General features: G+C 42.5%; 1 protein-coding gene across 6 annotated transcripts in view; it reads right to left on the reverse strand.

Annotated features, from left to right (window-relative positions):
* WASHC2A (WASH complex subunit 2A) overlaps window positions 1-12,255 on the reverse strand; it is a 45,773-nt gene extending 33,518 nt beyond the window's left edge. For 5 of the 6 annotated variants that reach the window (XM_068981889.1, XM_068981887.1, XM_068981888.1 and 2 more), the window contains exons 1-6: window positions 12,153-12,255; window positions 11,945-12,067; window positions 10,976-11,140; window positions 5,068-5,130; window positions 2,749-2,922; window positions 460-553 (exon numbers count right to left, since the gene is read on the reverse strand). In XM_068981889.1, the coding sequence (XP_068837990.1) occupies window positions 460-553; window positions 2,749-2,922; window positions 5,068-5,130; window positions 10,976-11,140; window positions 11,945-12,067; window positions 12,153-12,155 (622 nt within the window). In that variant the 5' untranslated portion in view covers window positions 12,156-12,255. Of the gene's footprint in view, window positions 1-459; window positions 554-2,748; window positions 2,923-3,592; window positions 3,626-5,067; window positions 5,131-10,975; window positions 11,141-11,944; window positions 12,068-12,152 lie in introns of those variants that run through there. The other variant, XM_068981890.1, reaches the window with a different exon arrangement.
* Between the last annotated feature and the right edge of the window lie 10,615 nt (window positions 12,256-22,870).

Below are 22,870 nucleotides of genomic sequence, written 5' to 3' on the forward strand. Positions count from 1 at the left end.
CCACATCCTTCTCCTGTAGTCAACCTTAACTCGTCTCCAGATTACTTATAATACCTAATACAATCTAAGTCCTACGTAAATAGCTGCCTGTGCAGCATTGCAACTATTTGCTTTTGGGACTTCCTGTAATTTTTTACTCCCAAGTATTTTCTATCCATGTTGGTTGAATACCCAGATGCAAAACCCATGGAGATGAACTGCCAACCGTATACATGAGTCAGGCGGCAGGATGTCTCCTAAGGAGGCTCAGGAGAAAGTAATACTACATATATAGAGAGAGAATGATACACAAATATGGTGAAATATTCACACATGGTAACCTGGGTAAACAGTATGTAGGAGTTTCTTGTCCTAGTCTTGTAACTTAAAGACTTTAAAGTGAAGTTTGAAATTATTTTTAAATAAAAAGGTAAGCTACGAATGTTAAAAGCAACAAAAATATGCAGTGCAAAAGTGTACCTTCACTAGAAAGCTCTCCAAGACCTACGTCTTCCTGCTCCATGAACAGCTTTGACCCGATTAAATAAGGTAAAGGACGGTCAATGTACAGGTCCTGTGAACAATGGAAAGGGATGAGCAGGTAAATATTTGAGTTGAAAATAAAATTCGGTGTTCCATTTGACATCCACTTCCATCTGACTACCCCAAAAAAGCTACATAATAAAAGAGAATAAGAAACACAGCAGGATTTTTTTTTTAATCACTGATTTAAAAAAAGTTAAATCCTAGGTAAAGACAGAAAAGTAAAGCTGATTCATAGAGGCTTTCCCTTCTCAAGTGCCTGATTACATTAACAAAAATGGCAAAGGCTTGTAAAAAGTTTACCGGCAGTAACTGAACAAAGGGGCACAACTTCATAGCAACACTCCCCAGAAGAGGAGGACCGAGGGAAGAACCTGGAAATCCTGACAAGCTTTCATGACGGTGACCTATCTGCCTCCCCTGAAAAGCAACTTGGTGAGCAAATACCAACCCATCAACGACTCTTGAGAACGAAGTCCTAAATTTGGAGAAGCACACGGAGGAAATAACGCAATCAGCTAGCGGGTAGTGGGACGTGTGGACAAACAGGGCACAAGGCACAAAGGGAGGAAAGGAGAAGGCCGCCTCCACACTGCATCGGGGCAGAGGCGGGAGCAGAGACATAAAGTGTGCGCTAGACGGAAAGAAACTATTTACCGTCGAGTATCAGCTATCCACAGGGCAAGTATCTACAGTCAACATAATTAACTACAGGAATGTTTCCAACAGACTGATAAGAACCTATCCAGGAGAGGGAGAAAAAATAAAATAATAATAATAACGCCCCTGAGAGGCTCACACGGCAGAATTCAGAGAAGTGAAGCTGGTAAAATCAGGTCAGAAGGTCAAACAACAGAATAAAACGGAGTAGACTGTCCACAGGTGCATGTTAGAGATTCTTCCGTGTCAGGCCACTGCCAACACCAAAAATCTAGAGCCGAGAAGCACTCCACCCTGGAGGCGTGGTCCTTCGGCTTTAACAACTCTTCCCTATAAACAGGCCCTGGGGACAGAAGAGAACAGCTCTGTCCTTGGAAAATGACAGAAAGTTTGGGAAGGTTAATGTAAAGGTCAAGGATACAGCAAAAACTAATTTGGTGCAAAGAAATCGAAGTGCCAACTGGGCTGACTGTTCAAGGACTCAGAAGGCCTGTTCCTATGTCCTTCTGTAACAGGAAAACTGGTGAGACTTTCAAGGAGGGAGTGTGGCCCAGGCACCACAGTTCCCAAGGTCTGCTGTGAGAGTCAGTCACACAGTCGTGTCCAGTTCCTTGCAGCTCCATGGACTGTAGCCCGCCAGGTCTGTGCATGGATTCTCCAGGCAAGAAGACTGGATGGGTGGCCATGCCCTTCTCCACGGGATCTTCCCAACCCAGGGACTGAACCCCGGTCTCCTGCGCCGCAGGCAGACGCTTCACTGCGGCAGCCACCAGGGAAACCCAGCTGCCGACTTCTACACCCCTACAGTGGAAAAGCAAGATGACGAATGCACATCAGGGGTGAAGGGCCAGCCCCAGCTCGGCGGGGCCAGCTCAGACTGGAAGAGAAACGTGCAGAGAACACATGATCACGAGAGACTGCTTCTGCTTCGACTCACAACGCACTGTGTGTCACAGGGACTCTCAAAGCCAGCAAGGCATCCTCTTGTGTTTACTACTGAGCCAGCCTGAGAGCGCACAGTGAGGCCACGAGCACCTGCTAGGCCAACAATCTCTTCACGAACACTCACAGCAGTTTCATTCACATCGGCTGAGACCTGGAACAACCCACATGTCTTTTAACACTTCTGAAGTCTCTCTTTGTGCAAGCTACAGGATGTCAGTTTCCCAACAACCCCCGCCTCTCATGAGCCTCCTCATCCTTCGAAACCCAATTCACATCTCACCTTCACCCTAACTTCTCCAGCTAGAGGGCAAAACATCTATGATGGAGACTTTCGTAACTGCCTCCTTCCTCTGACCATCTGGTATGGTTGTGACAAGCATCTTGAGAGTAGGATGAAGCCCTGCCTCTCTGTACTCCCCAAGCTTGGCACGCTGGAGCCTAGTGAGTGCGCAAGCAATGCTCCTGTGCAGCAACCCTCTGACTGGTGGGGTCAATATGAGCGCGCCAAGTGACATCCTCACTTCTTAGACGTGAAGGCCACATCTTAACAATTCTGCACCCAAGTAAAGGACCCAAATCACAACAGGCGTAACGATAAATATTACAGCTGAATGTCTTTACCTTTGGCTCAAGGATCAATTCCATCCGCTCATTAGCATCATCCTCTTCAGAGTCTGAGTTTCCTGCTTTTATATCTAGCTGCTCAAATGCACTGTCCAACACTTGTAAACCGTAGTTCACAGCCTCCTGGACTTTAGGAATCAGATCTACTTCTTTCTGTTCCCGGGTTTTTTCCTAGGAAAAAGTAACTTTTAGTAAGATCTCCACTATATTGATACCACCCTAATAAACACGGGGAATGTTCACTGAAGCCTAGACTCATGCTCGAAAACAAACAAAATCAAAAAAACTTAATTAAAAATGTTGTTCTTAATCATCTACAATGTTAAAATGTTGAAAGTCAAAGATTTTGCTGAATGCTTCATCTCAGACTTTGGAGTGCTGAGCCCCAAATGTGTCTACACATTGAACACGCACCAAACTACAGAAGGTTCTGGAGCTCCACGTTCATCATTTACAAAAACAAAAGCACAGTGGAGTGATGGTGCAGCCTCTATAGAGTATGTAAAAGTGCCCTAAACAATGACGGCACATCGGAAGACGTCAGGGGCACGTTCGCTCCCTGCTTCTGAAGGAACAAAGGGCCTGGGGTTTCAGCTTTGCCATGACTGTGCCCACTCACCTTGGTTAATGGTCCTTAGGACAATTTCAGAGGTTAAGACTTCGAAGAAAATACTCCAGGCAGAGACGTTATTTTTCAATTACAGTTAAAAAAATAACTGGACAACTACATTTTATAAACTTGTTTCAAACCAAGAGAGAGTCGGTTTCATCTTTAATCTATCCTGTAGGTTACCCTAGAACAATGCCCCGACCTCGACAAAACTTCGTCCACAACACCAACCTGCTGAAAATAGTCCACCCATCTCCACTTCCTGTAACAGCAGCTCTCACACACTCAACTGTGTCATCAGTTGTAGGAAGTAGTGCACGATATATTCAGTGTCATTTCCTCTCCTCACAAATATTCTGCAAGTTGATGTATAATTACAGAAACAAACAAACCATACAGTTTTCACCTTTGTTTTTCTGCCACACCGTGTGGCATGTGGGATCTTAGTTGCCCAACCAGTGACCAAACCTGTGTCCCCTACATTGGGACAGTGGCATCTTAAGCACTGGACCCTGGGAAGTCCCTGTACACTGCTGCTTTGAAAGCCAAAAGGGAAAACCTGAGGAGTGTTTTATACTTCCACCTCGAGTGCAGAAGTCTTTCTAACTTACCTTTTTTGTTTCGGCTGCATCTTTTTTGCACTCCGGTATGTTTGATTCTAAGTTAAATAGCTAACATTGTACTAAGCATGCAGAAACATGCTTGTAGATTTTTTAAAGATAATTCACTATAATAACTATCACTTTAAACTGAACCTTGACTTGGTATGACCAGATATTACTACACTTAAAACAGTTTAGCAAATCTATTAAAAATAAAAATTTTTTTTAAATAAATTTTTAAAGGCTGCTGCTGCTGCTGCTGCTGCTAAGTCGCTTCAGTTGTGTCCGACTCTGTGCGACCCCACAGATGGCAGCCCACCAGGCTCCCCTGTCCCTGGGATTCTCCAGCCAAGAATACTGGAGTGGGTTGCCATTTCCTACTCCAATGCATGAAGGTGAAAAGTGAAACTGAAGTCACTCAGTCGTGTCCGACTCTCAGCGACCCCATGGACTGCAGCCCACCAGGCTCCTCCGTCCATGGGATTTCCCAGGCAAGAGTACTGGAGTGGGGTGCCATTCAGGCAAAACTGTAACTGGTTTCTGGTACCCTTTCTTGGTCTACCACGTTCATATGTTACAAGTAGTCTGGCTTTCTTCTCACTTTTATTTTTAAACTGGCGGTAATAAGCAGCAAAGCAGTCGTGAAGAACAGGGATACACAATCTTCAAAGAACTCACCACCTACTGCCCAGTATGGCCCATTTTGGGTTTTGTTTTTTAAGGAACCCTCAAGGTGAAAAAGGCTTTCACATTTTTAAAGAAGGAAGGGGAAGGGACAGGAGAGGAAGAAAAGAAGAAAAAGAAGCAAAGGACAGAGATCAAGGCGGCCAGCCAACAAGACATTTCTTACCTGGCCCTTTACAGAAAACCTCTACACTCCTCTGCTCTGCTCTTAAGCCAGAAATCGGGAACTTAATCTATACATCTCTTAATACAGTAAATTTCAGAAACAAACGAGTTCAATTCTTGAGCTGTCAAAACCAGCTTCTCCCATTCCTCCCAAAGTCCATCTCCCTGCCCCACTCTCCCTCCAGCAGCTGTATCATAAATCACTACTTTTCTTCTTTAAAGGAGCCCAAGAGAAGAGTGATTCAAAGCAAGTACCTGTTCTGGTTTTTCTGCCTCAGTCTTGAGCACCGGCTCCTCCACCTCCTCATCATATACACGCTAAACGTGGAAGCAAAGTTCAGCGTTTAGTCAAAACAGCATTTGGAATTAATCACGATGTAAGCGTTCAATACACAATTTAAAAAAGAGAAAGACAAGAAGAACTGATTATTCAAGAAACGGCTGAGGCCAAAGCAGAGAAGAGCAGACAACTTTCCCAAAATCAAGTTTAAAGAAAAGACACAAAAGACTAGGAAACATGAAAAAAAAAACCAAAAAACTTTCCATCTCACGGTTGACCACAGTCACAAAATCAGTAAGAAACCAGGGTTCACACTGTCAGTCTAACCTGACACAGCGCTGACAGGGCTCTGATACAGGCCCTCACACGCGAGGCCCTGAGCGCGTCAAGTGGTGAAACTTACCCACTGGGTATAACAGCTTTTACATTTTATACAGTAGAAACCATGAAGATAAGTCATTTTTATCCTGTGGCTTAAAATGGTTGATACATTTTTATTATCTCATTTATAAGAGAACAGATAGGCCAAGCCCACCACTGATTGGCCAGAAGACCAGTCATGGGATTCACCCATACAGCTTGGGCAGGTGGCTTCTCTTTTCCAATACAGGGCCATCATTCCGGCAACTCATTGTGATTTTTTTAACTATTTATTGTTGCTTAAACTCCCAAAGCAAAACATTCTCATTATAAATAGTGCAGTGATAAAAATGTTCTAGAATTAGATACTAGTAATGGTCACAAAACTTTAAGAATACACTAACACCTACTGCCTTCTACACTTTTAAAAGGGTCTATTTTATGGTATGTAAACTCCATGTCAATTAAAATTAAAATGTCAATATAAAGATAGTTGCAGAGATATATTTAAAAATAATTCCATCCCTGCCTCCAACCTCATCCTCAGAATAACTAAGTTAAGTTTGGTGTGTGTTCCTCTCTGTTTCCCAAGGCTCTTACACAAATTTATACGGACATACGCATACATCCAGAGCTTTCTGCCCTTCCAGCTTTGAAACAAAACTGCATTCACATGACACACATCCTTCTGCCCCACTTTTTCACTTGATATTCTCATAAACCACTTTCTAGGTCAATGCATATAGATTTGACTCAATTGTTTTTATATCTGCATAATATTTTATGGTATGAAGTTGACTGTAGTTAGTTCAAGAATCCTTTATTAGAGAACATTAAGGACATTTCCAGTTTTCGCTAGTGCCAACCAGCTGCCGTAAATATATACTGAATTCTCAGGTCATGGACCCTTTATTTCTACAGGCTTCTCGAAAACACGATTGCCAAGCCAAAGTCAAAACTCTGGTTTACTCTTAACAGCTTCTTCCAGATCTCTGTGTGGAACAACTCTCGCTGCCACCACAACACATTCAGTGCCCACGTCCCAGACCTTTGCCAGCAGTTGAGCGAGGCTGCCCATCTTTTCAAAATAACTATCAATCTGATTAGACAACCTTATTTTCAAATGTTCGTATCTTCTAACCCAAGACGAATCTGATTAAACAGTGTTGTTTTTAAAAGTTCACATCTTCCAACCCAAGAATTCTGCTTCGTGAAATGTAGTTCCAAGGACAACAAATACAAGCAGTAAGATGCTCACGGCATCAGATTTACATTCAAAACCACAGACACCAAATCTGTAACTCTCTGCAATTCCAATCAAAATACTAGCAGAAGCTTCTGGGGAAATTAGCAAGATATCCTCAAATTCACAGAAGTAAAGAAGCCAAGGATAACCATGCAAATTATGACTAAAGAGAAGTCACAGAGATTTGCCCTATTAAGACTCCTTAGAAATCTCTGGTCTTTAAGATTGTGATACTTACTACAGCGGATAAAGATAATAAAAGACAGGTAAGAGACAGACTCACAATTACATGTAAGCCTATTTATATTCGCAAGAACACACATTCATACACGTCGCTGACGAAAAGAACTACATAACAAAAGTTACCTATATGGGAAAGAAACAAATGAGATCCCTACCTCATATTACATACACACGTACCAACAGACATCCAAAGACTATATATATACTCTCCACATAAGAAGAGTAAAGAGACAGCAAAACCAGCGAACCCACACCCAAAATATTTACAGCTAAGGAAAAAAATATATTAAAATCTGTTAATACAAGGTAGTGCACATTATAAGCATTTGTGGTTATTATCTGCTCTTTCCTGCTACTACTGCTAAGTCACTTCAGTCGTGTCCGACTCTGTGCAATCCCATAGACGGGGGCCCACCAGGCTCCCCCATCCCTGGGGTTCTCCAGGCAAGAACACTGGAGTGAGTTGCCATTTCCTTCTCAAATGCATGAAAGTGAAAGGTGAAAGTGAAGTCACTCAGTCATGTCTGACTCTTAGCGACCCCATGGACTGCAGCCTACCAGGCTCCTCCATCCATAGGATTTTCCAGGCAAGAGTACTGGAGTGGGGTGCCATTGCCTTCTCCTCTGTTCTTTCCTAGATACACAAAATATTGTATCTTAAAAAGTTCTGTATGGGGGACTGTTAAATAATGGTAGCCATAAAACGAGACAGAAACAGAAATTAAGTTCAGTAAATCTTACAGATGTGTTAAAATGCTTATAAAATAATATGCTAACATGAAGAAAAATGCAGGTTGAAAATACATACATACAGAAAAGGTTAAAGTTATATACATACATGGGATTAGAAAAAAATATGCCAAAATGTTCAGTGGCTGGTTAATTTGGGGTGGTAGAATTATAGTTGACTTCTGTAGTTTAAATTTTTTCACATTTTAATACTTTTTATACATTATTCTGACAACAAAAAAGGAAAAAACTTAAAAGTCCAATGTCTGCATGAGAATGAACTTGGAATACACATGTCAAAACGTTGAGAGGCTCTTGCTTAGTATCTGAAATTTCATACAGTGCTTCTTTTTCCGTATTGAAAAAAATAATAATTCTACAGAGACCAGAAATTAGGGGAGTAATTTTCAAAGGCATGAACAAAAAACGCCAATAAATCTTAAAATTGAGACTTTAAGACAAGACAGCTGCCCAGGTCACGTCAGACTTTAAATAGCAAGACCATTTAACTTAAAAGACTGAGCTTCAAGCTTAGGTCTGAACAGCATCAATACCCTCCTTCTTCTCCTGCCTGTCATTAGAAACACCTCACAAGACATCAGCAGCCTTCAGAAAGCCAAGCAGGACATCTAAGAAACCAGCGAACACACACACAAAGCCCGCACGATCTTTCAAGGGCGGCCAGGCAGGACCATGAATCCCAAGTGCTCAGTACACAAGCAGCTGAGCAACGCTAACTTACTTCACCCTTCAGAACTCACAGCTTCACGGGTTGCCTGATCATTTTAAAATCAGGTAGCCATTCACAGAACTGTCAAATACCTTTGATATTTCTACTTGAAGAATCTTTTCCTCATTTGGGGAGATGAGGCAAGAGGTGAAGGTGAGGAATTAAGAGAGAAATCTGACAACGGGGAGATTTCTCACACATTACACACAGCCATGGTCCTCTTTACTCTTATGATCTCTCATCAACGCATTCAAATATCCACTGAGTCTCTATATATCAGGCTCACGCTGAACCCAAATAACATAACACTTAGTAAAAATGTGGGGCTTGATTTAGCAGAGAAGTTCAACACATCAAACCGTATTGATAGATGCAGAATTACAATCATAGGAAGTGCTGTGAAAGAAGTCGTTAATTAGGTCACTCAATGTTTCAGGACAAAATTCCTAAAGGAACAGATTAATGAAGCTGCAAGAACTGTATTCCCTACTGATAACACACTGATGCACTGGCCACTGTTAATCAGCATTTCTGCTCCTTCAGAGTCCCCTCGTGAGCCTTTGCTAAAGGCACTAATTTTTCTTGCCCTAAAAAGTCTTGACTGCTCTTCAGTTTCACTAACTCTATAATGCAGTCGCAAGCTACTAGCTGCCTCTGAGGTCAGTTACTAAAACCCAAAAAGCTATTACTTTGTGTATCTTTCCAATAAACTACCATGAAACCAAATGGCACCATCATTCAAGACAGAATTGTAATACATGAGTCCTGATGTCAGGATCTGAAGAAAAAGCCAAATCCCTGCCAAATGCATTCTCAGCACGCAGATTCCTTCAGTTTTATCAAGCGTCAGCCATCCTTTTAACAGCATGACGCGCTACCACGAATGGGAAGAACATAACACGTGGCATCACAGGGAGGTCTGGGAAGCAGCTCGAGTTGGCAGTGGCCACAGCACATCTCGAGGGAAACTTGGCTGCAGACTGGAAGCAGAAGCAGCGCAAGACAGTGGAGACACGGAGATGGATGCAGGGAGTCCAAGAAGCGAACAGAAATCATGAACCAAAACCAAAAATAATCAACAAAAACAAAAGTAAACAAAAAACCTCCCACAAAAACTGGATCATCAGAAACTCAGAATCTAAGAAAACTTGGAAAGAAAAGAAGAGCTGGGGAAAGAGAAGACCTGAAGGTTACGATTCAGAGAAAGGAGCTTATAACGCCCGTTTCCCCCGAAGTATCAGTCAGAACCAAGCCAGTATCAACGTGCTTCAGGCACATCAGGTACAAAAGAAGGCTCCCAGTTCCGTCCCTGGCCCAGTCGAGGGCTGCAAGACTGACTGCCGAGAAGAGCTAAGCACCCGATCCAGCAAGAAAGGCACAGAATGAGAGCAACAGACGTAGTTAAAAGGAACAGAATTCAGCGGGATGAAGAAGTGATGGGACTGCACACACTACTGAAGGAGAGTCGAGGGTCCTACACCGCCTCTTCCAATAGGAACGATGCTCGGGACCAAGCACGGACATTCTGCGCAGATGGCCAGAAAATGACTACAGATTTAACCAGAATATCTACTATATCTTAAATTACAAAGAGATACTTAAAACCTTTATTAAGATCTTTATTTTACACACAGGTTCCCCCAAAAGCCCAGTAGTGGCATTTCAACCTCAATTACTAAAAATGTACAAACATGCAGTGTAAGATATCTACATGACAATATTTAGTCTCCTCTTAACAATCCTAAATCTTTGTATAATCTTGCAATTTTCAAAATCATTTTTATTACTTTGTATCTAACAGTCTCAGGAGATAGCCTAATTTAATAATCCTCTTTTCACAGTAAAACTAATACTGATACTTAGAAAGTTAGTCACCCTATGAGAAACACAGGTCAGCTTAACTAAGCTTTCTCTCCATCTTCTAGAATAATCTCCCCTACAGTCATGGAGCTCCAGCCACATTTTATCCCTTTTTATTCTAGAATAACACTATTACAGAAAATTGTGATATTCTCTAAGAAGGGGCTCTAGTTTATGTGTTCCTAGAACCTAAAACTTTGAAATTTGATATACAGACGAACTTGCACTTGGGTTAAAGTGCAACAATCTGTTTAGAGTAAATTTTATGACACCGGTTCAGCCAGCATAACAAAGCATTAGTTCAGAATATTCCAAGTAGACACACACATGCTTTTAATATAACTTAACAGAACAAATGCATACAATTAATAACATGCTGGTGCCCAAAGGGTCAGACCAGGTGTATGGCTTTCCTTATAGAGGATAACAAGGCTTGTTGGAGGGCCATGCAATTCACCAAAACTGCTGACAACTCCAGAACAATGGATGAAAACATTGGAATATGAGGAAGTTTTTATCATTAGGTTTTCTCAAAGGCTTGAAAAAACAGGTAAACTTTACTAATAAAAGGGGAGGGAACATCAATTACCAAGAAGTACTACTTACCCCAGAATTTAAGAGAACCTAACAATAGGCCAGTTAATATCACAGTTTGACTACTGCTCCCTCTAAAAGTATTATTTCTTTAAAACTCGGATGCAACTAAGTAACTCACGTTTTCAATGAACTGGGTATTAGAGAGCATAAGGAAGTCATTGAAGACATTGTGCAGGCGGCAATCGGTGGCTTTTGTCTCCCGGATTAGTCCGTCCACTTGTTTCTTGATTTCATGAGTCCTAGAGATAGTCTGCTGTGAAAATTCCTGCAGAAACTGTAGTAGCTATTTAAAAAACAAACATATACAGCAGTATCAATATGCGTCTATACTAGGCATCTATTGTGCGTATCAAAACAGAAAAGCAGCCATTTTCTTTCGTGTGTGTGTGTGTGTGTGTGTGTGTGTGTGTGTGCTGGAACGGAAAAGGGATGCTGCTTTTGACAGTACCAAGGCCAAGCAGCATAGAAAACCATTACGAAAGCTCATCAAACAGTGGACACTTCCTCTCTCGTTTCTGGAGAAACTTTAAAGAGTTGTTTGATTGTCCTTCTACCGGGATCACACACGAAAGGCAGAATGACAAAGCACTGCTCATCCAAAAATCCTACTCAAACGGGACTCTGGAACCACGGCTCTGAGCTTACTGGGTCCCAGGCCTAAGGTGTCTTACTCAACGATATTCATATACTGGTTTGTCTCCCAACCCACTCAGCCCGGATCTCAACAGGGAGTCGCCTATGAGGTGCCAATGCAAGCCTGCGGCGTGGTGGAAGCCGAGCTCTCCGCTCACGATGGAGCTGGCGCCTGGCTGAGAAAACCGAACAAGAAAGACAGCGCCCTGCGATGGGCGGCAGCCCGAGTAGGAGCCCTCCAGAGAGCTGAAGTCAGCCGGCCGGCATCCGCCCAAGGGCCTGAACTGCCTCCAGGAAGTTTTCGAGAGCAAGAAGGGGTGTTATTTAGTCCACGAGAGACAGAGCGGGATCGACTGGGTGGAGAGGGGCTGGGACTGACGTCCTCCCGCTCGCAGGCCGCGCATCCCCCGCAGACGGCCCGCCCTCCGCTCCCGTCCCGGGTCCCGCCTCTCACGCCCGCGTCGGCCGCCAGCGACCAGCTCTGGCTGCTCCTGCGGATCTCCTCCACCGACCAGGGACGCTCCCACACGGGCTCGGACGCCGGCGCTCGCTCCTGGTCGGGGGTGGCCCGGCTCATCTGCGGCGGGAAGGACGGGAAGAGGGGCTGAGCTCCGGGGAGGCGGCGGACGCGGCCCAGCCCCAACCCAGAGCGCCGCCCTCACCATCCCGGCTGCGCAGCTTGGTGGGCTCCGAAGCCGCAGGCCCGCACCCGCCGAGCCCCCGAGTCTCCGGAAGCCTAGCCCCTAGCAGTGCGGCCCTGGCACGTGACCAGCCTCACGTGACCAGAGCGCCCCGTGACCTGCCCCTCACGTGACCGGATGTGGGCCGCTGGGGGGAGGCCGGGCCAGCTGGCTGCGGATGAGTCACGTGCATGGATCTAGCGATGGTCGTACTGAAGGAACTAAGTGAAAAGGAGAAAGGAAATATATGATATCACTTATATGCAGAAACTGTATGTGAAACAGACTCGCGAATGTAGAGAACAAACTTGTGGTTGTCAAAGCGGTGGGGGGTCAGGGGAGGAAGGGATTGGGAGTTTGGGGTTAGCAGATGCAAACTTACATATTTAACGGATAAACAACACAGTCCTAGGAAACGATATTCAATATCCTGTGGCAAATCGTAATGGAAAAGAATATGAAAAAGAATGTATATAACCATCACTTTGGTGTACAGGAGAAATTAAAACACTGTAAATCAACTATAATATAATTTTTTTTAATGTTTCACTTTAGAAAAGGGGGAGAAAAAAAAAACCAGTAAGACTTCGGAAGCCAGGGGGCGCTTAAGGGGTGCGGGAGTCAAGTTTAGCTTCAGCTGAAGGACCCGAGTGGCCGGCGCGTAATTAGTCCGGAAGTATGCAGGGAACCAGATGTGTTCAGAGGGGAGCCAAAAGGATCTTGGAAGACCCATCCAAGGACCTTTAAACGTCCGGAGATGTGTGCAGAAGAGCTCGCGGCTGCTGCGCCTCTTCCTTGCTACATCTCCGCTGACTGTCACTGGGTCAGCACACAGAAACCTAGATTTACTGGAGATGGGTCTATCTCGTTATCATCATGCTTTTAAGGACATCCTTGGGTTCAACTCACTGGGTAGGGCCTCCTTAAAATCCTTTACTCCGTAGGCAATGCCCTCAGATTCAAGTCCAAAATCCATTTGTAATCTGACCCCTGCCTGTGAATCCATTCTCAACTTTCCCGGCTTCCCGGGAGCGCTGAGTGATTCAGCTGTTCTGCCTCACTCTTCCCCGAAGGTCCATCTGCAGAGACCTTCTTCTGCCAGGCCAACTTACTTTTTAAAATGAAGATTCCAATTTCTTTCCATTCCTATGTGCCCATGGGCAGGTTATTTAATCCGTGTAAGTTACCTGTCTTTCAGGAATGTGGTGTTAAATGTGGTATTTGTAAAGTACCAGGGTGCCTGCCATACTGTAAGCATTAAACATAGCTCTGCCCGTGTTTTCTATGCCCTTTCTTTATCAAACTCTTGCCGTATGTTTCGTGTTTGCCTCTTTCTCTTGAGTGAAGACTTTCCTGATTACCCCAAGGATAGTTTTGAGTGCCCCTCCTCAGTTATTTGGGGCTTACCTCCTAGCTCAGTTCCTAAAGAATCTGCCTGCAGTGCAGGAGACCCGGGTTTGATCCCTGATTGGGAAGATCCCCTGGGGAAGGAAATGGCAACCCACTCCAATATTCTAGCCTGGAAAATCCCATGGAAGGGGAGTCTGGTGGGCTACAGTCCATGGGGATCCCAAGACTCAGATACAACTTAGTGACTAAACCACCACCACCACCTCAGTTATTTTCTAATGTTTGCACAAATATCCAGGCTTCCCTGGTGGTTCAGAGAGTAAGCAATCTGCCTGTAATGCGAGAGAGCCTGGTTCCATCTCTGGATTAAGAAGATTCCCTGGAGAAGGGAATGGTTACCCACTCCACTGTTTGTGCCTGGAGAATCCCATGACAGAGGAGCCTGGTGGGTTATAGTCCATGTCCCAAAGAGTCGGACATGACTGAGCAGCTAACACTGTCATACTTTTCACAAATATTCATCATAGAGTATCACGTTATGTTTTATAATGTCTCATGTATAATAGTAATATATAACGTTTGAAGTACTAGGAGTTTACTACTTTATACATATTACTTCATTTGATTCTCACAATGACTGTGAAGCAGGTACTCTGATGCTTGCATTATAGTTGAGGAAATAAGAGGCACGGAGAGGTTAAGTAACTTAGAGTTAGACAAAACACTAAACAAACGGTGCCCGGAACCCGCACTGTTAGCCACTACGTTGCTCTGTAGCTAGTCTTACTTTCTTGAAGGAACTTCATTTTTAAGGTGCAGTCTACCAGTCTCCTGGCCATTCCTTCACATTCATTTAAAATATTTTTAATAAATAAAACCACTTTAGAATTTGGTTGGTAAAACTGGGCCGAGCCAATTACCAAACTTACATCTCCTCCAACATCATCATGGACAACTGCAGTGGGCACATGGGTAAGCTTGGCCTCAATGTGCCTTAATCTGCATTCCAATTCTCAGAGCCCCTGAATCACCCGCACCCCGGACCCCTGAAACTGCTGGCTTCTCACTGTGGACTGTAATAGAGCTGCCGCTTAAACTTCCAAGGCCCTCTGTTAGTCCCTGGTCTTTTCTCAACTAAGCCGAGTCTCTCAATGCCCCACCGCGCCATTTCACCCTCTCAGCTTTATTTCCTTGCTTCGTCTGCCTAGAGCTCATGATATTAGCCTTCGACTTCTGTTGACAGCCCGTTAATAGGCTCACTTCATAGTTTTGACACATGGTCCCTGCTAGCTCCTAGCTTTGAATCAGTCTGACTATGCCCTTTCTCCTTCCTGATACCTAGGTTCCTGAAGGAAATCACTACGATTTCATGTTCTGCAAACTTAGCTGGCCCCTCAGCACTGGTTAACAGTTCTTTTACTTGATCCGTGTACTTAACCTTGATTAGATCTCTTCTGTAACTTTACCGTGTGGTTCAAACTGTCCGCTCTATTTGCCTCTTCCAGAGAAAGCAGACTTCCACCTCTCATTTCAACTTCAGATGTTTCTATGTCTACACGTTCTGTATCCCATACAGTTTTTTTTCTCTTTGCACACAACAGAATCTGACTGGCAAATTCAAAACAGAATTGAGGGTGGGGGAAAGATATTATAGAGCTCACTGAACTTAAGGAAAGCCAAGCAGACACTGGTCTTGGGAAGACCATACATAAATCAGAAGAACGTGGGACCGCCTCCTCTGAGTCATCACCATCAGAGGAGCTCAGTTCCAGTCATCTTCCTTCTTGGTTTTTGCCTCTGAATTTCACATTCCTGAGATAAACAGAATCTCATTAGCTTCCCTTGGATCACATTCCCACTTCCATAATTGGTTCTTCTACCGAGATCATATAGAATGGAGAGAAATAGTCCCCAGATGAAAATTTGGGACTGTTACCAAAATCAGGAAGAAGGGGGATTCCCAGGTGGCGCTAGTGGTAAAGAATCTGCCTGCCAGTGCAGGAGATGCTGCTTCCGTCCTGGTTGAAAAGATCCCCTGGAGCAGGAAGTGGCAACCCCCTCCAGTATGCTTGCCTGGAAAGTCCCATTGACAGAGGAGTCTGGTGGGCTACACTCAGTCCATGGAGCTGCATGGAGTCAGACACGAGTGAACACGAATGCACACAAGCCTATGATAAGAAAAATCCTGCAAAAAGTGGGAAGAAGGGATGCTTGGCAAGCAAAAGAAACAGGCTACAAACTGCCTAGCTCCTTGTTTCCAGTCTCTGGAAAAGCCAACCCCTTTTTGCCCAAGGCCAGTAATCACTATGTTCTTGACTGAGCCTTTCCTGCTTCCCCTGGGATGGTGCTGCTTTGAACTCCCTGGGTGTTCAGTCTTACTGTCTCTACTGGTATCCCTTCACGTGTTTTTGAGTCGTGTTTTGTATTGAATTTACTCATGTTAAAGAGATCTTGTACTGTAATAACCATGCGTGAAAATTCACATAAATCTACCTACCATACGGGTGACCCTCTTGCTATCCTTACATGATTAAAACTGTCAACAAGTGAAAATCCTAGTGCAGTTTCCTGTAGGGGTATTTGTGAAGTCAAGTGTATCAGGGGAGATCTCAGACCCAGAACCTTAATCTGAGTTTCTCTGAGTTAATCTGATTTTCTGTCCTGAGGTGTCTCCACGGGGATCTTGCTAAAATGCGGATTCTAAATGAACAAGTACGAGATGGGGCCTGAGACACTGCATTTCTGACAAGCTCGCAGGTGATGCCCAGACTCCTCAAACTAAAGAGTGTTGGAATAAAGAGCCAGGCTGAATTCCCTGGTGAGCAGTACAGCTCCATGGCCAACCCTGTCAGCCAGTGTGTCTCTGTGCCATATGAAAAGTCACTAAGAAAGGTTGTCATGGAGGAGAGAGGCCAAGTCTTGCTTTGGGAGGCTCCCATGGAAGCCAGGAACTGGGGCCTACAATTTACGTAGAGGGTCTTCGGTGGGAGTGCAATGTATTAGGGTCAAACCCTTTGGATGGTAGTGGAAGAAAATCGCTTAGGCTTAGAAACTGAAGCAGCCCTCTCTTGAACTGTTGGCTTTAGGGAGGCCCAGACATAGCAGGACTCCCCACAGTTTCCCTGAAGCTCACTGGACCACAGGGGAGAAAGAGAGGGATCTGCCCAGTCATTGTCCCAGGCACTGAGCCAATGCAAGTTCAGGGAATCAGGCATTAATGATGTTTATACACCAGGAACTTTGAGACTCTAGTCAAGTAAGTAACCCGTAACCACTGCATTAGGAACTTCAAAGGAGAGAAAGAAATAGAGAGTCAGTTCCTAGGTAGGTTGGTAAGAAGTCCAGGGCCCCCAAGGAGGAGAAAGGGGTCTGAGGCTCTCCAGGAGAAAAGTAGAAACATTTTCTTCCACATTGTTTTGTCTTAGTCCATATAACAATGTGTCTTACTTGAGGACGTGTTTCTCCTTACAGAGGTTTTCTGACTAATCTCGTTATCTTAACACATGTGTTGTGGGGGTGGGTCTGATAAGACCTTTCTATTGTTAGCTCTGCTGCTGCTGCTGAGTTGCTTCAGACTCTCTGCGACCCCACAGACCTTGTTAATTCAAGATGCATATTGCGGGAGTGGGCCTGGTACAAGTACCGAAGGCCTTGATAAGGCCAGTGAGTGGGCACTGCCTCTGCCCCTTCTTATGTCTATGTCAGAAGCTTTCTCTGTCCCTTGTTATACTTTAATAAAACTCTGCTACATTAAAGCTCTTGAGTGATCAAGCCTGGTCCCCGGTCCCGAAGCTAAATCTTCTTCGGAGATCAGGAATCCAACATCATTCACCGTAAGCTATCAGTACAATACAATTAGCAACACTGTAAAAATTCAAAATGTAAATTCCAAATAGATTCTGAAAATTATGACAATACTGGGGTTTCAGAATATGGATAAAGTTCTGAGGGCTGTGGGGGTAGAGAGGAAATACTTGAGACTTTGCAGTATGAAATTTGAATTTAATGTTCTCCTAAGTATTTTATTTCTACAACAGCATCATTTTAGAAGAGCTCTAATTAAATTTTCCAGGTTGCCAAACAGAAGGATTTATAAGCAGTTGATTGGAAATAAGGGACAAATTTTAAGTAGCAAAATGCATAAGCCTGATACTAATTAGTGACACAAAGAGTTGTTCTGAGTGTGTTTCCAGCTTCTCACTGCTCAAGTGGAGAGGATTTCCCTTTTTCTTGATATTATTTATATGTTAGAGCTCGGAAAGTGGATAGCTCAAGAGAGGTCACAGAATAGCTTTAATAGTCTAGAAACTATTGGGTTGGTTTCATTGTGTCACTGAAACCTTATCTGAAGTATAATTTTTCCCACCTGCTTATATAAAAGATGACTTTCCCATACACACACACACACGTGCAAACACAGACATACACACACACACGGCTTCGCTTAGCAAGGTGCTAGTAACCTGCATATTCAAGAGTGGGTGCTCCCATCCTTAGTCCACAGCTGAATATGGCGGACACCTCTCCTTCCTTAAGATTCCAGCGTCTGGTGAGTACCGTGGGGTAGAAGGGAGGGAGAAGAGAGAGATCATGCATCCTGTTGTGCAAAGGTTGGTAAACCACTTGTGCCTACACAGCCCATTCCCTGAATGCACAGCTAGTCTAGGTTAGCAGATCTGCCGTCTGTGCAAAGGCAAGCGTGTTCAGAAGGAAAAGAACTGTAATCAAACTCACTCAGCAAATAATCAGACTTTGAAAGTAAAATCAGACTTTACAAAGAAGACTAAAGCCTGCGTATGTACCCCACTCCAAACTCTCCCTACAAGCCAACATGTACCACTCACCCCACTCTCCATCTCAGCTCATCCCTTAGAGATGACCTTAACTCTGAGTCTGATGTTGTTAAGTTTTCAGAGCTTTTTCTAGGTGTCTATGTATATGTGTCTACATATCTATCTGATCTATACATACAGTATTTATTTATGTGGTTCTACACATGGAAACTGCTACCCTGATGGCTCAGTAGTAAAGAATCCTCCTGCAACTCAGGGAACCCAGGAGACTTGGGTTCAATCCCCGGATCAAAAGGATTCCCCTGGAGGAGGAAATGGCACACCACTCCAGTATTGTTTCCTGGAAAATCCCAGGAGCCTGGCGGGATACAGTCCAAAGGGTCACAAAAAGTCAAACGTGACTAAATATGCATGCCTGCACATATGTACACGAACTTTGTACCTTTCATTCAGCATATTATTAAATATTCACAATATACCTATCCACATTATCAGAAGCTAAATTATTCTTTTTAAGTACTGTGAAGTATTCTGCAGTAAGAACATGCTAGGGCTTGTTTAGTCGTTGCCTCACTTACTTAGTTTCTTTCTAATAGCTCACTGTTACAAGGCAAGCTGCTAGATATCCTTGGCTATGCTTCCTTGCACCCGTATGCAAATATTTTGATTTTAATAGATATGCTAAATTGTTCTCCAACTTGTGCCAAACAACACCTCCAATGGTGGTCTGTGAGGGTGTGACTGTACTAACGTGTGCTATGATCAGAATTAAAATACTTCCAATCTGATCAGTAAAAAAGTATTTCCTTCATAACTGGGGAGATTGAGCATCTTGTCCTTAGCTTATTGGCAATTTTCATTTTCCTCAAATGGTTTTTTCACACAAATCTCCCATTTTTTTAATTCACGTTAACTGTTTTTTCTTATTGCAGTCAATCATTTGTTTGAATTTAACCGTGTTATCTTACTTTGCGTTTGCTATTTCCTGTGGTCTCCTTTTGTCTCTTTTTTCTCCCCATTCCTGATTTCTGTTGGGTTGATTAAATTTTCTTTGTTCCTTTTTTTTCCTCTGCTGGTGTGAAATTTATATATTCCATTGCTATTTTTTACTCAATTTTTTATATCCACACAGAAAGTTATACTTGCCTAACAAAAGCTAAAGTTAATCACTATGTATATACTCTTCCCAAACAGGACATTTTCACTTCCTTCTGCTGTTTCCCTTCTCCCCAAATCCTCCATTGATATCATCCAGAATTCTAATTCTAGATTGTTCTTTTAAACATTTTTGGTAATCAATACTAACTTAGTCTTAAACTATGGGAATAGCTGATGAAGTGGTTGAGATTACTTTTTTCATCCTGCTTTTTCTTCTGGATTCTCAATCTTTCTCCTGTGTAGGTGTACACCTTAAGTACTTGTTTCAGTGAGAATCTGCTGGTGCTGAACTGTCTTAGATGCTGAATGCTTAAAATATGCCTTTTCACCTGTGCTTTTAGGTGCTACTATCTGAGTGTAGAATTCTAAAATGACAGTGACTTTCAGGAGCTCGTTGCAAGTATTGCCTCTTTGTCTTCTTGTATATAGTGCTGCTAATGAAATTGACAATGAAAATCTGATCCTTATTTCTTCAAACCATCTTTCTGCTATGGTAACTTTTAGCTTTTTTCCCTTTATTTTGATGTGCTGAAATTTCATAGCTTTCTTCACTTCTGGGGAACACTTAGCCGTTGATTACGTAATTTCTCCTCCTTTCTCTCTATTCTCTCCCTCTGGAATTCCTAAATGAAAGCTAAAATGTTCTTATCTGTTCTTTATGTCTCTTAACTTTTCATTTTCCTTTCTTCTTTGTACTACTCTGTAAGACCCTCTCAACTTAATCCCCAGCTGGCTAATTTACACTTTGTTTGTTCTGTTATTCAGAATAAAATTTGACTTTTTTCTTTTCAATAATTTGGGCTTAAATTATCAACATTTCAAATTGGTTCTTTTTCATAATTCTTTGGTTTTATTTTGCTTTTTTAAATTATTAATTTATTATAACAATAATAAATCCATTGCATATCAGCATAAATTACAGATTTTCATGAAAAATTAATTATATGTTCACAGAAACAATTTAGTCAGAGAGTGCATTGGCTTACATTTTTGCAGACCTGTTCAACACCTGGCTTAATAAAACAGTTGGGTAAATAGGAGAAATAAAAGATGCCTACAGAAATAATAGCTGACAAATAACATAACTTTCTTAAATGCACAGAATAATAGTCTATGGCTCATAAAGAACCATAAGTTGAACTTGAGTTAACAGTGGAAACTTACTCCAAATTATCTAACACAAGGTTCCACAAGTTTGTTTTTCTTTATGGTGCTAGGACACTGAGTGAATTTGGTTTAATAATCTATTGATCATGTATAAGACCTTCCATCTGCTCAGTGGCTGCCTCTGATACTGGCACTTCTTGACTGTATACTAATTTTCTGGTTTAGAATTCTCCCACCTGATTCAGAATTCAGCAGAATCTCTTTGTGGGTGTAAACTCAGGTTGCCTGAGGCCTTGTCCTCTCTCCTGGCTTCCTATCAATCTCTTTCTTGGGGGACCTCGTTGTTTGTTTCTGTACTCTCAAGCACTCCCTCATGATTTCAAGCTCAGGCGTGACCCCAGAGATTTAATTCTTATATCTGTTTTATCGTGTATAAGGATAGGGCCTGGAGATGAGTAATTTTCAGACTTTTTATTGCATAATCTTAAATCCCTAAAATATTAATACATTTTTTTAAAAAAATCTCAGCAAAAGTTTTGCTTTTTACTTAGGGAGGTAGAGAGCAGACCTCGGCTCACAGTAGATCTGTGGCTTTGTGAGTGTATGTGTGAGTGTGTGTGTGTGAGTGTGTGTGTGAGTGTGAGTGTGTGTGTGAGTGTGTGTGAGTGTGTGTGTGTGTGAGTGTGACTGTGTGTGTGTGCGTGTGTGAGTATGTGAGTGTGTGTGTGAGTGTGTGTGAGTGTGTTTGAGTGTGTGTGTGTGAGTGTGTTTGCATGCCCATGCTGTGACATTTTAACTTGAAATGATGTTTTAGTGTCAGTACACTAAATAATTCAATTTAGTTTATGTAAGTCGATCTGGAATCTCCTGTTTTTAAAAATAAGAGGGTTGATATCTATAAGGAATATTTTAAAGGAGTAACTGATAAATAATTCCAAATCTCATGATAATATAATCTGCTTGTTTTTGTTGTGAATACTGTTGCTCAATCCAATAAAATAAAATTCATAGAGCAGCAGGTTCAGGTAGCTCTGTCCTTGGCTTTCATTACAATCTGCAGCAATGTTGAGGACTCTCCTCTGAGGCTTGAGCTTAATGCTTCAACCAGCCGGCAAGTGCAGTGGAAGATATCCTCTCTGCCTTGCCTGTAAATCTTGAGTCCTCTGGCAAAAAGCCACAGGGTGGTAACATGATGCTTTGGAACGAGATGTGCTTCCTTATAAACTGGGACTGACTGACTGCAGTTTCTCTTCAAATGAATTTTTCTTTATTGAAAACAGGAAACGATTTTAGGGACTTTTCTCTGCTGAATCTAAGAATTCAAGGTCATCTTATGAATGTCTGTGTGTCTAAGCTTTGGAGAAGAGTGTTTTTTTAAAGAATTTTTGAGATATAATCAACATAGATTTAGTTTTGGGTGTACGGCATAATGATTTTATATTTGTATATTTTGAAAAATGATCACCACAGTAGGTCCACTTAATCGGCATCACCATACATAATTACAGATTTTTTTCCTGGTGATGAGTACTTTTATGATAAGATTTACTCTTGGAAACTTTCAAATATAAAATAAGTATTATCAATTGTAGTCACCATGCTGTAAATTTACACTTCCATGACTTCTTTATTTTATAACTGGAAGCTTGTACCCTTTGACTTCCTTCACCCACCTCTCACACCCCTCCACCCTCCACCTCTGGGAACCACCAATGTGTTCTTAATAGGTACGAGTTCATTTTGAGGAGGAAGTTTGTTTGCTTGTTTGGATTTGTTTTTGTTTTCCTATTCCACACGTAAGTGACATTATATTTTATTTGTCTTCCTGGAGAGGAATCTTTATGACCTATTTGGACCCTCTGGAGATTAAAAACATCTGTTTAAATAACTTTCATTGTTATCTCTTGCTCCCTTGATCTGTGGATACTATGCCATCTTCATCTTCTTTTTCTCATCTTCTCTTTTGCCATCTGGGTCCAAGTTCCCATCCTTCTGATCTTTGCTTCTTCTTTTCTGACCATATGTGAACCAGAAAAAAAATTATAAAAATGATTTGTTGTTTTAGGTGATATAAACATATTATCCCTGTTTTCACTGCGAAGTCAGTAAATAAGACTTTTTAAATCATTTCTTTACTGTAAAAACAAAAAACACTCTGCCAAAAGTAACAGAATTATTTGGATTATAATATACTATAGAAACGCACACCTATTGTAGCTACAGAGCTCAACGAATTTTCACAAATGGAACAAAGCCACAGAGCCGGTACTTAGATCAAGAAACAGACCACTG

The sequence above is a fragment of the Capricornis sumatraensis genome, chromosome 10 (genome assembly GCF_032405125.1).
Source record: "Capricornis sumatraensis isolate serow.1 chromosome 10, serow.2, whole genome shotgun sequence".
NCBI lineage: Eukaryota > Metazoa > Chordata > Mammalia > Artiodactyla > Bovidae > Capricornis > Capricornis sumatraensis.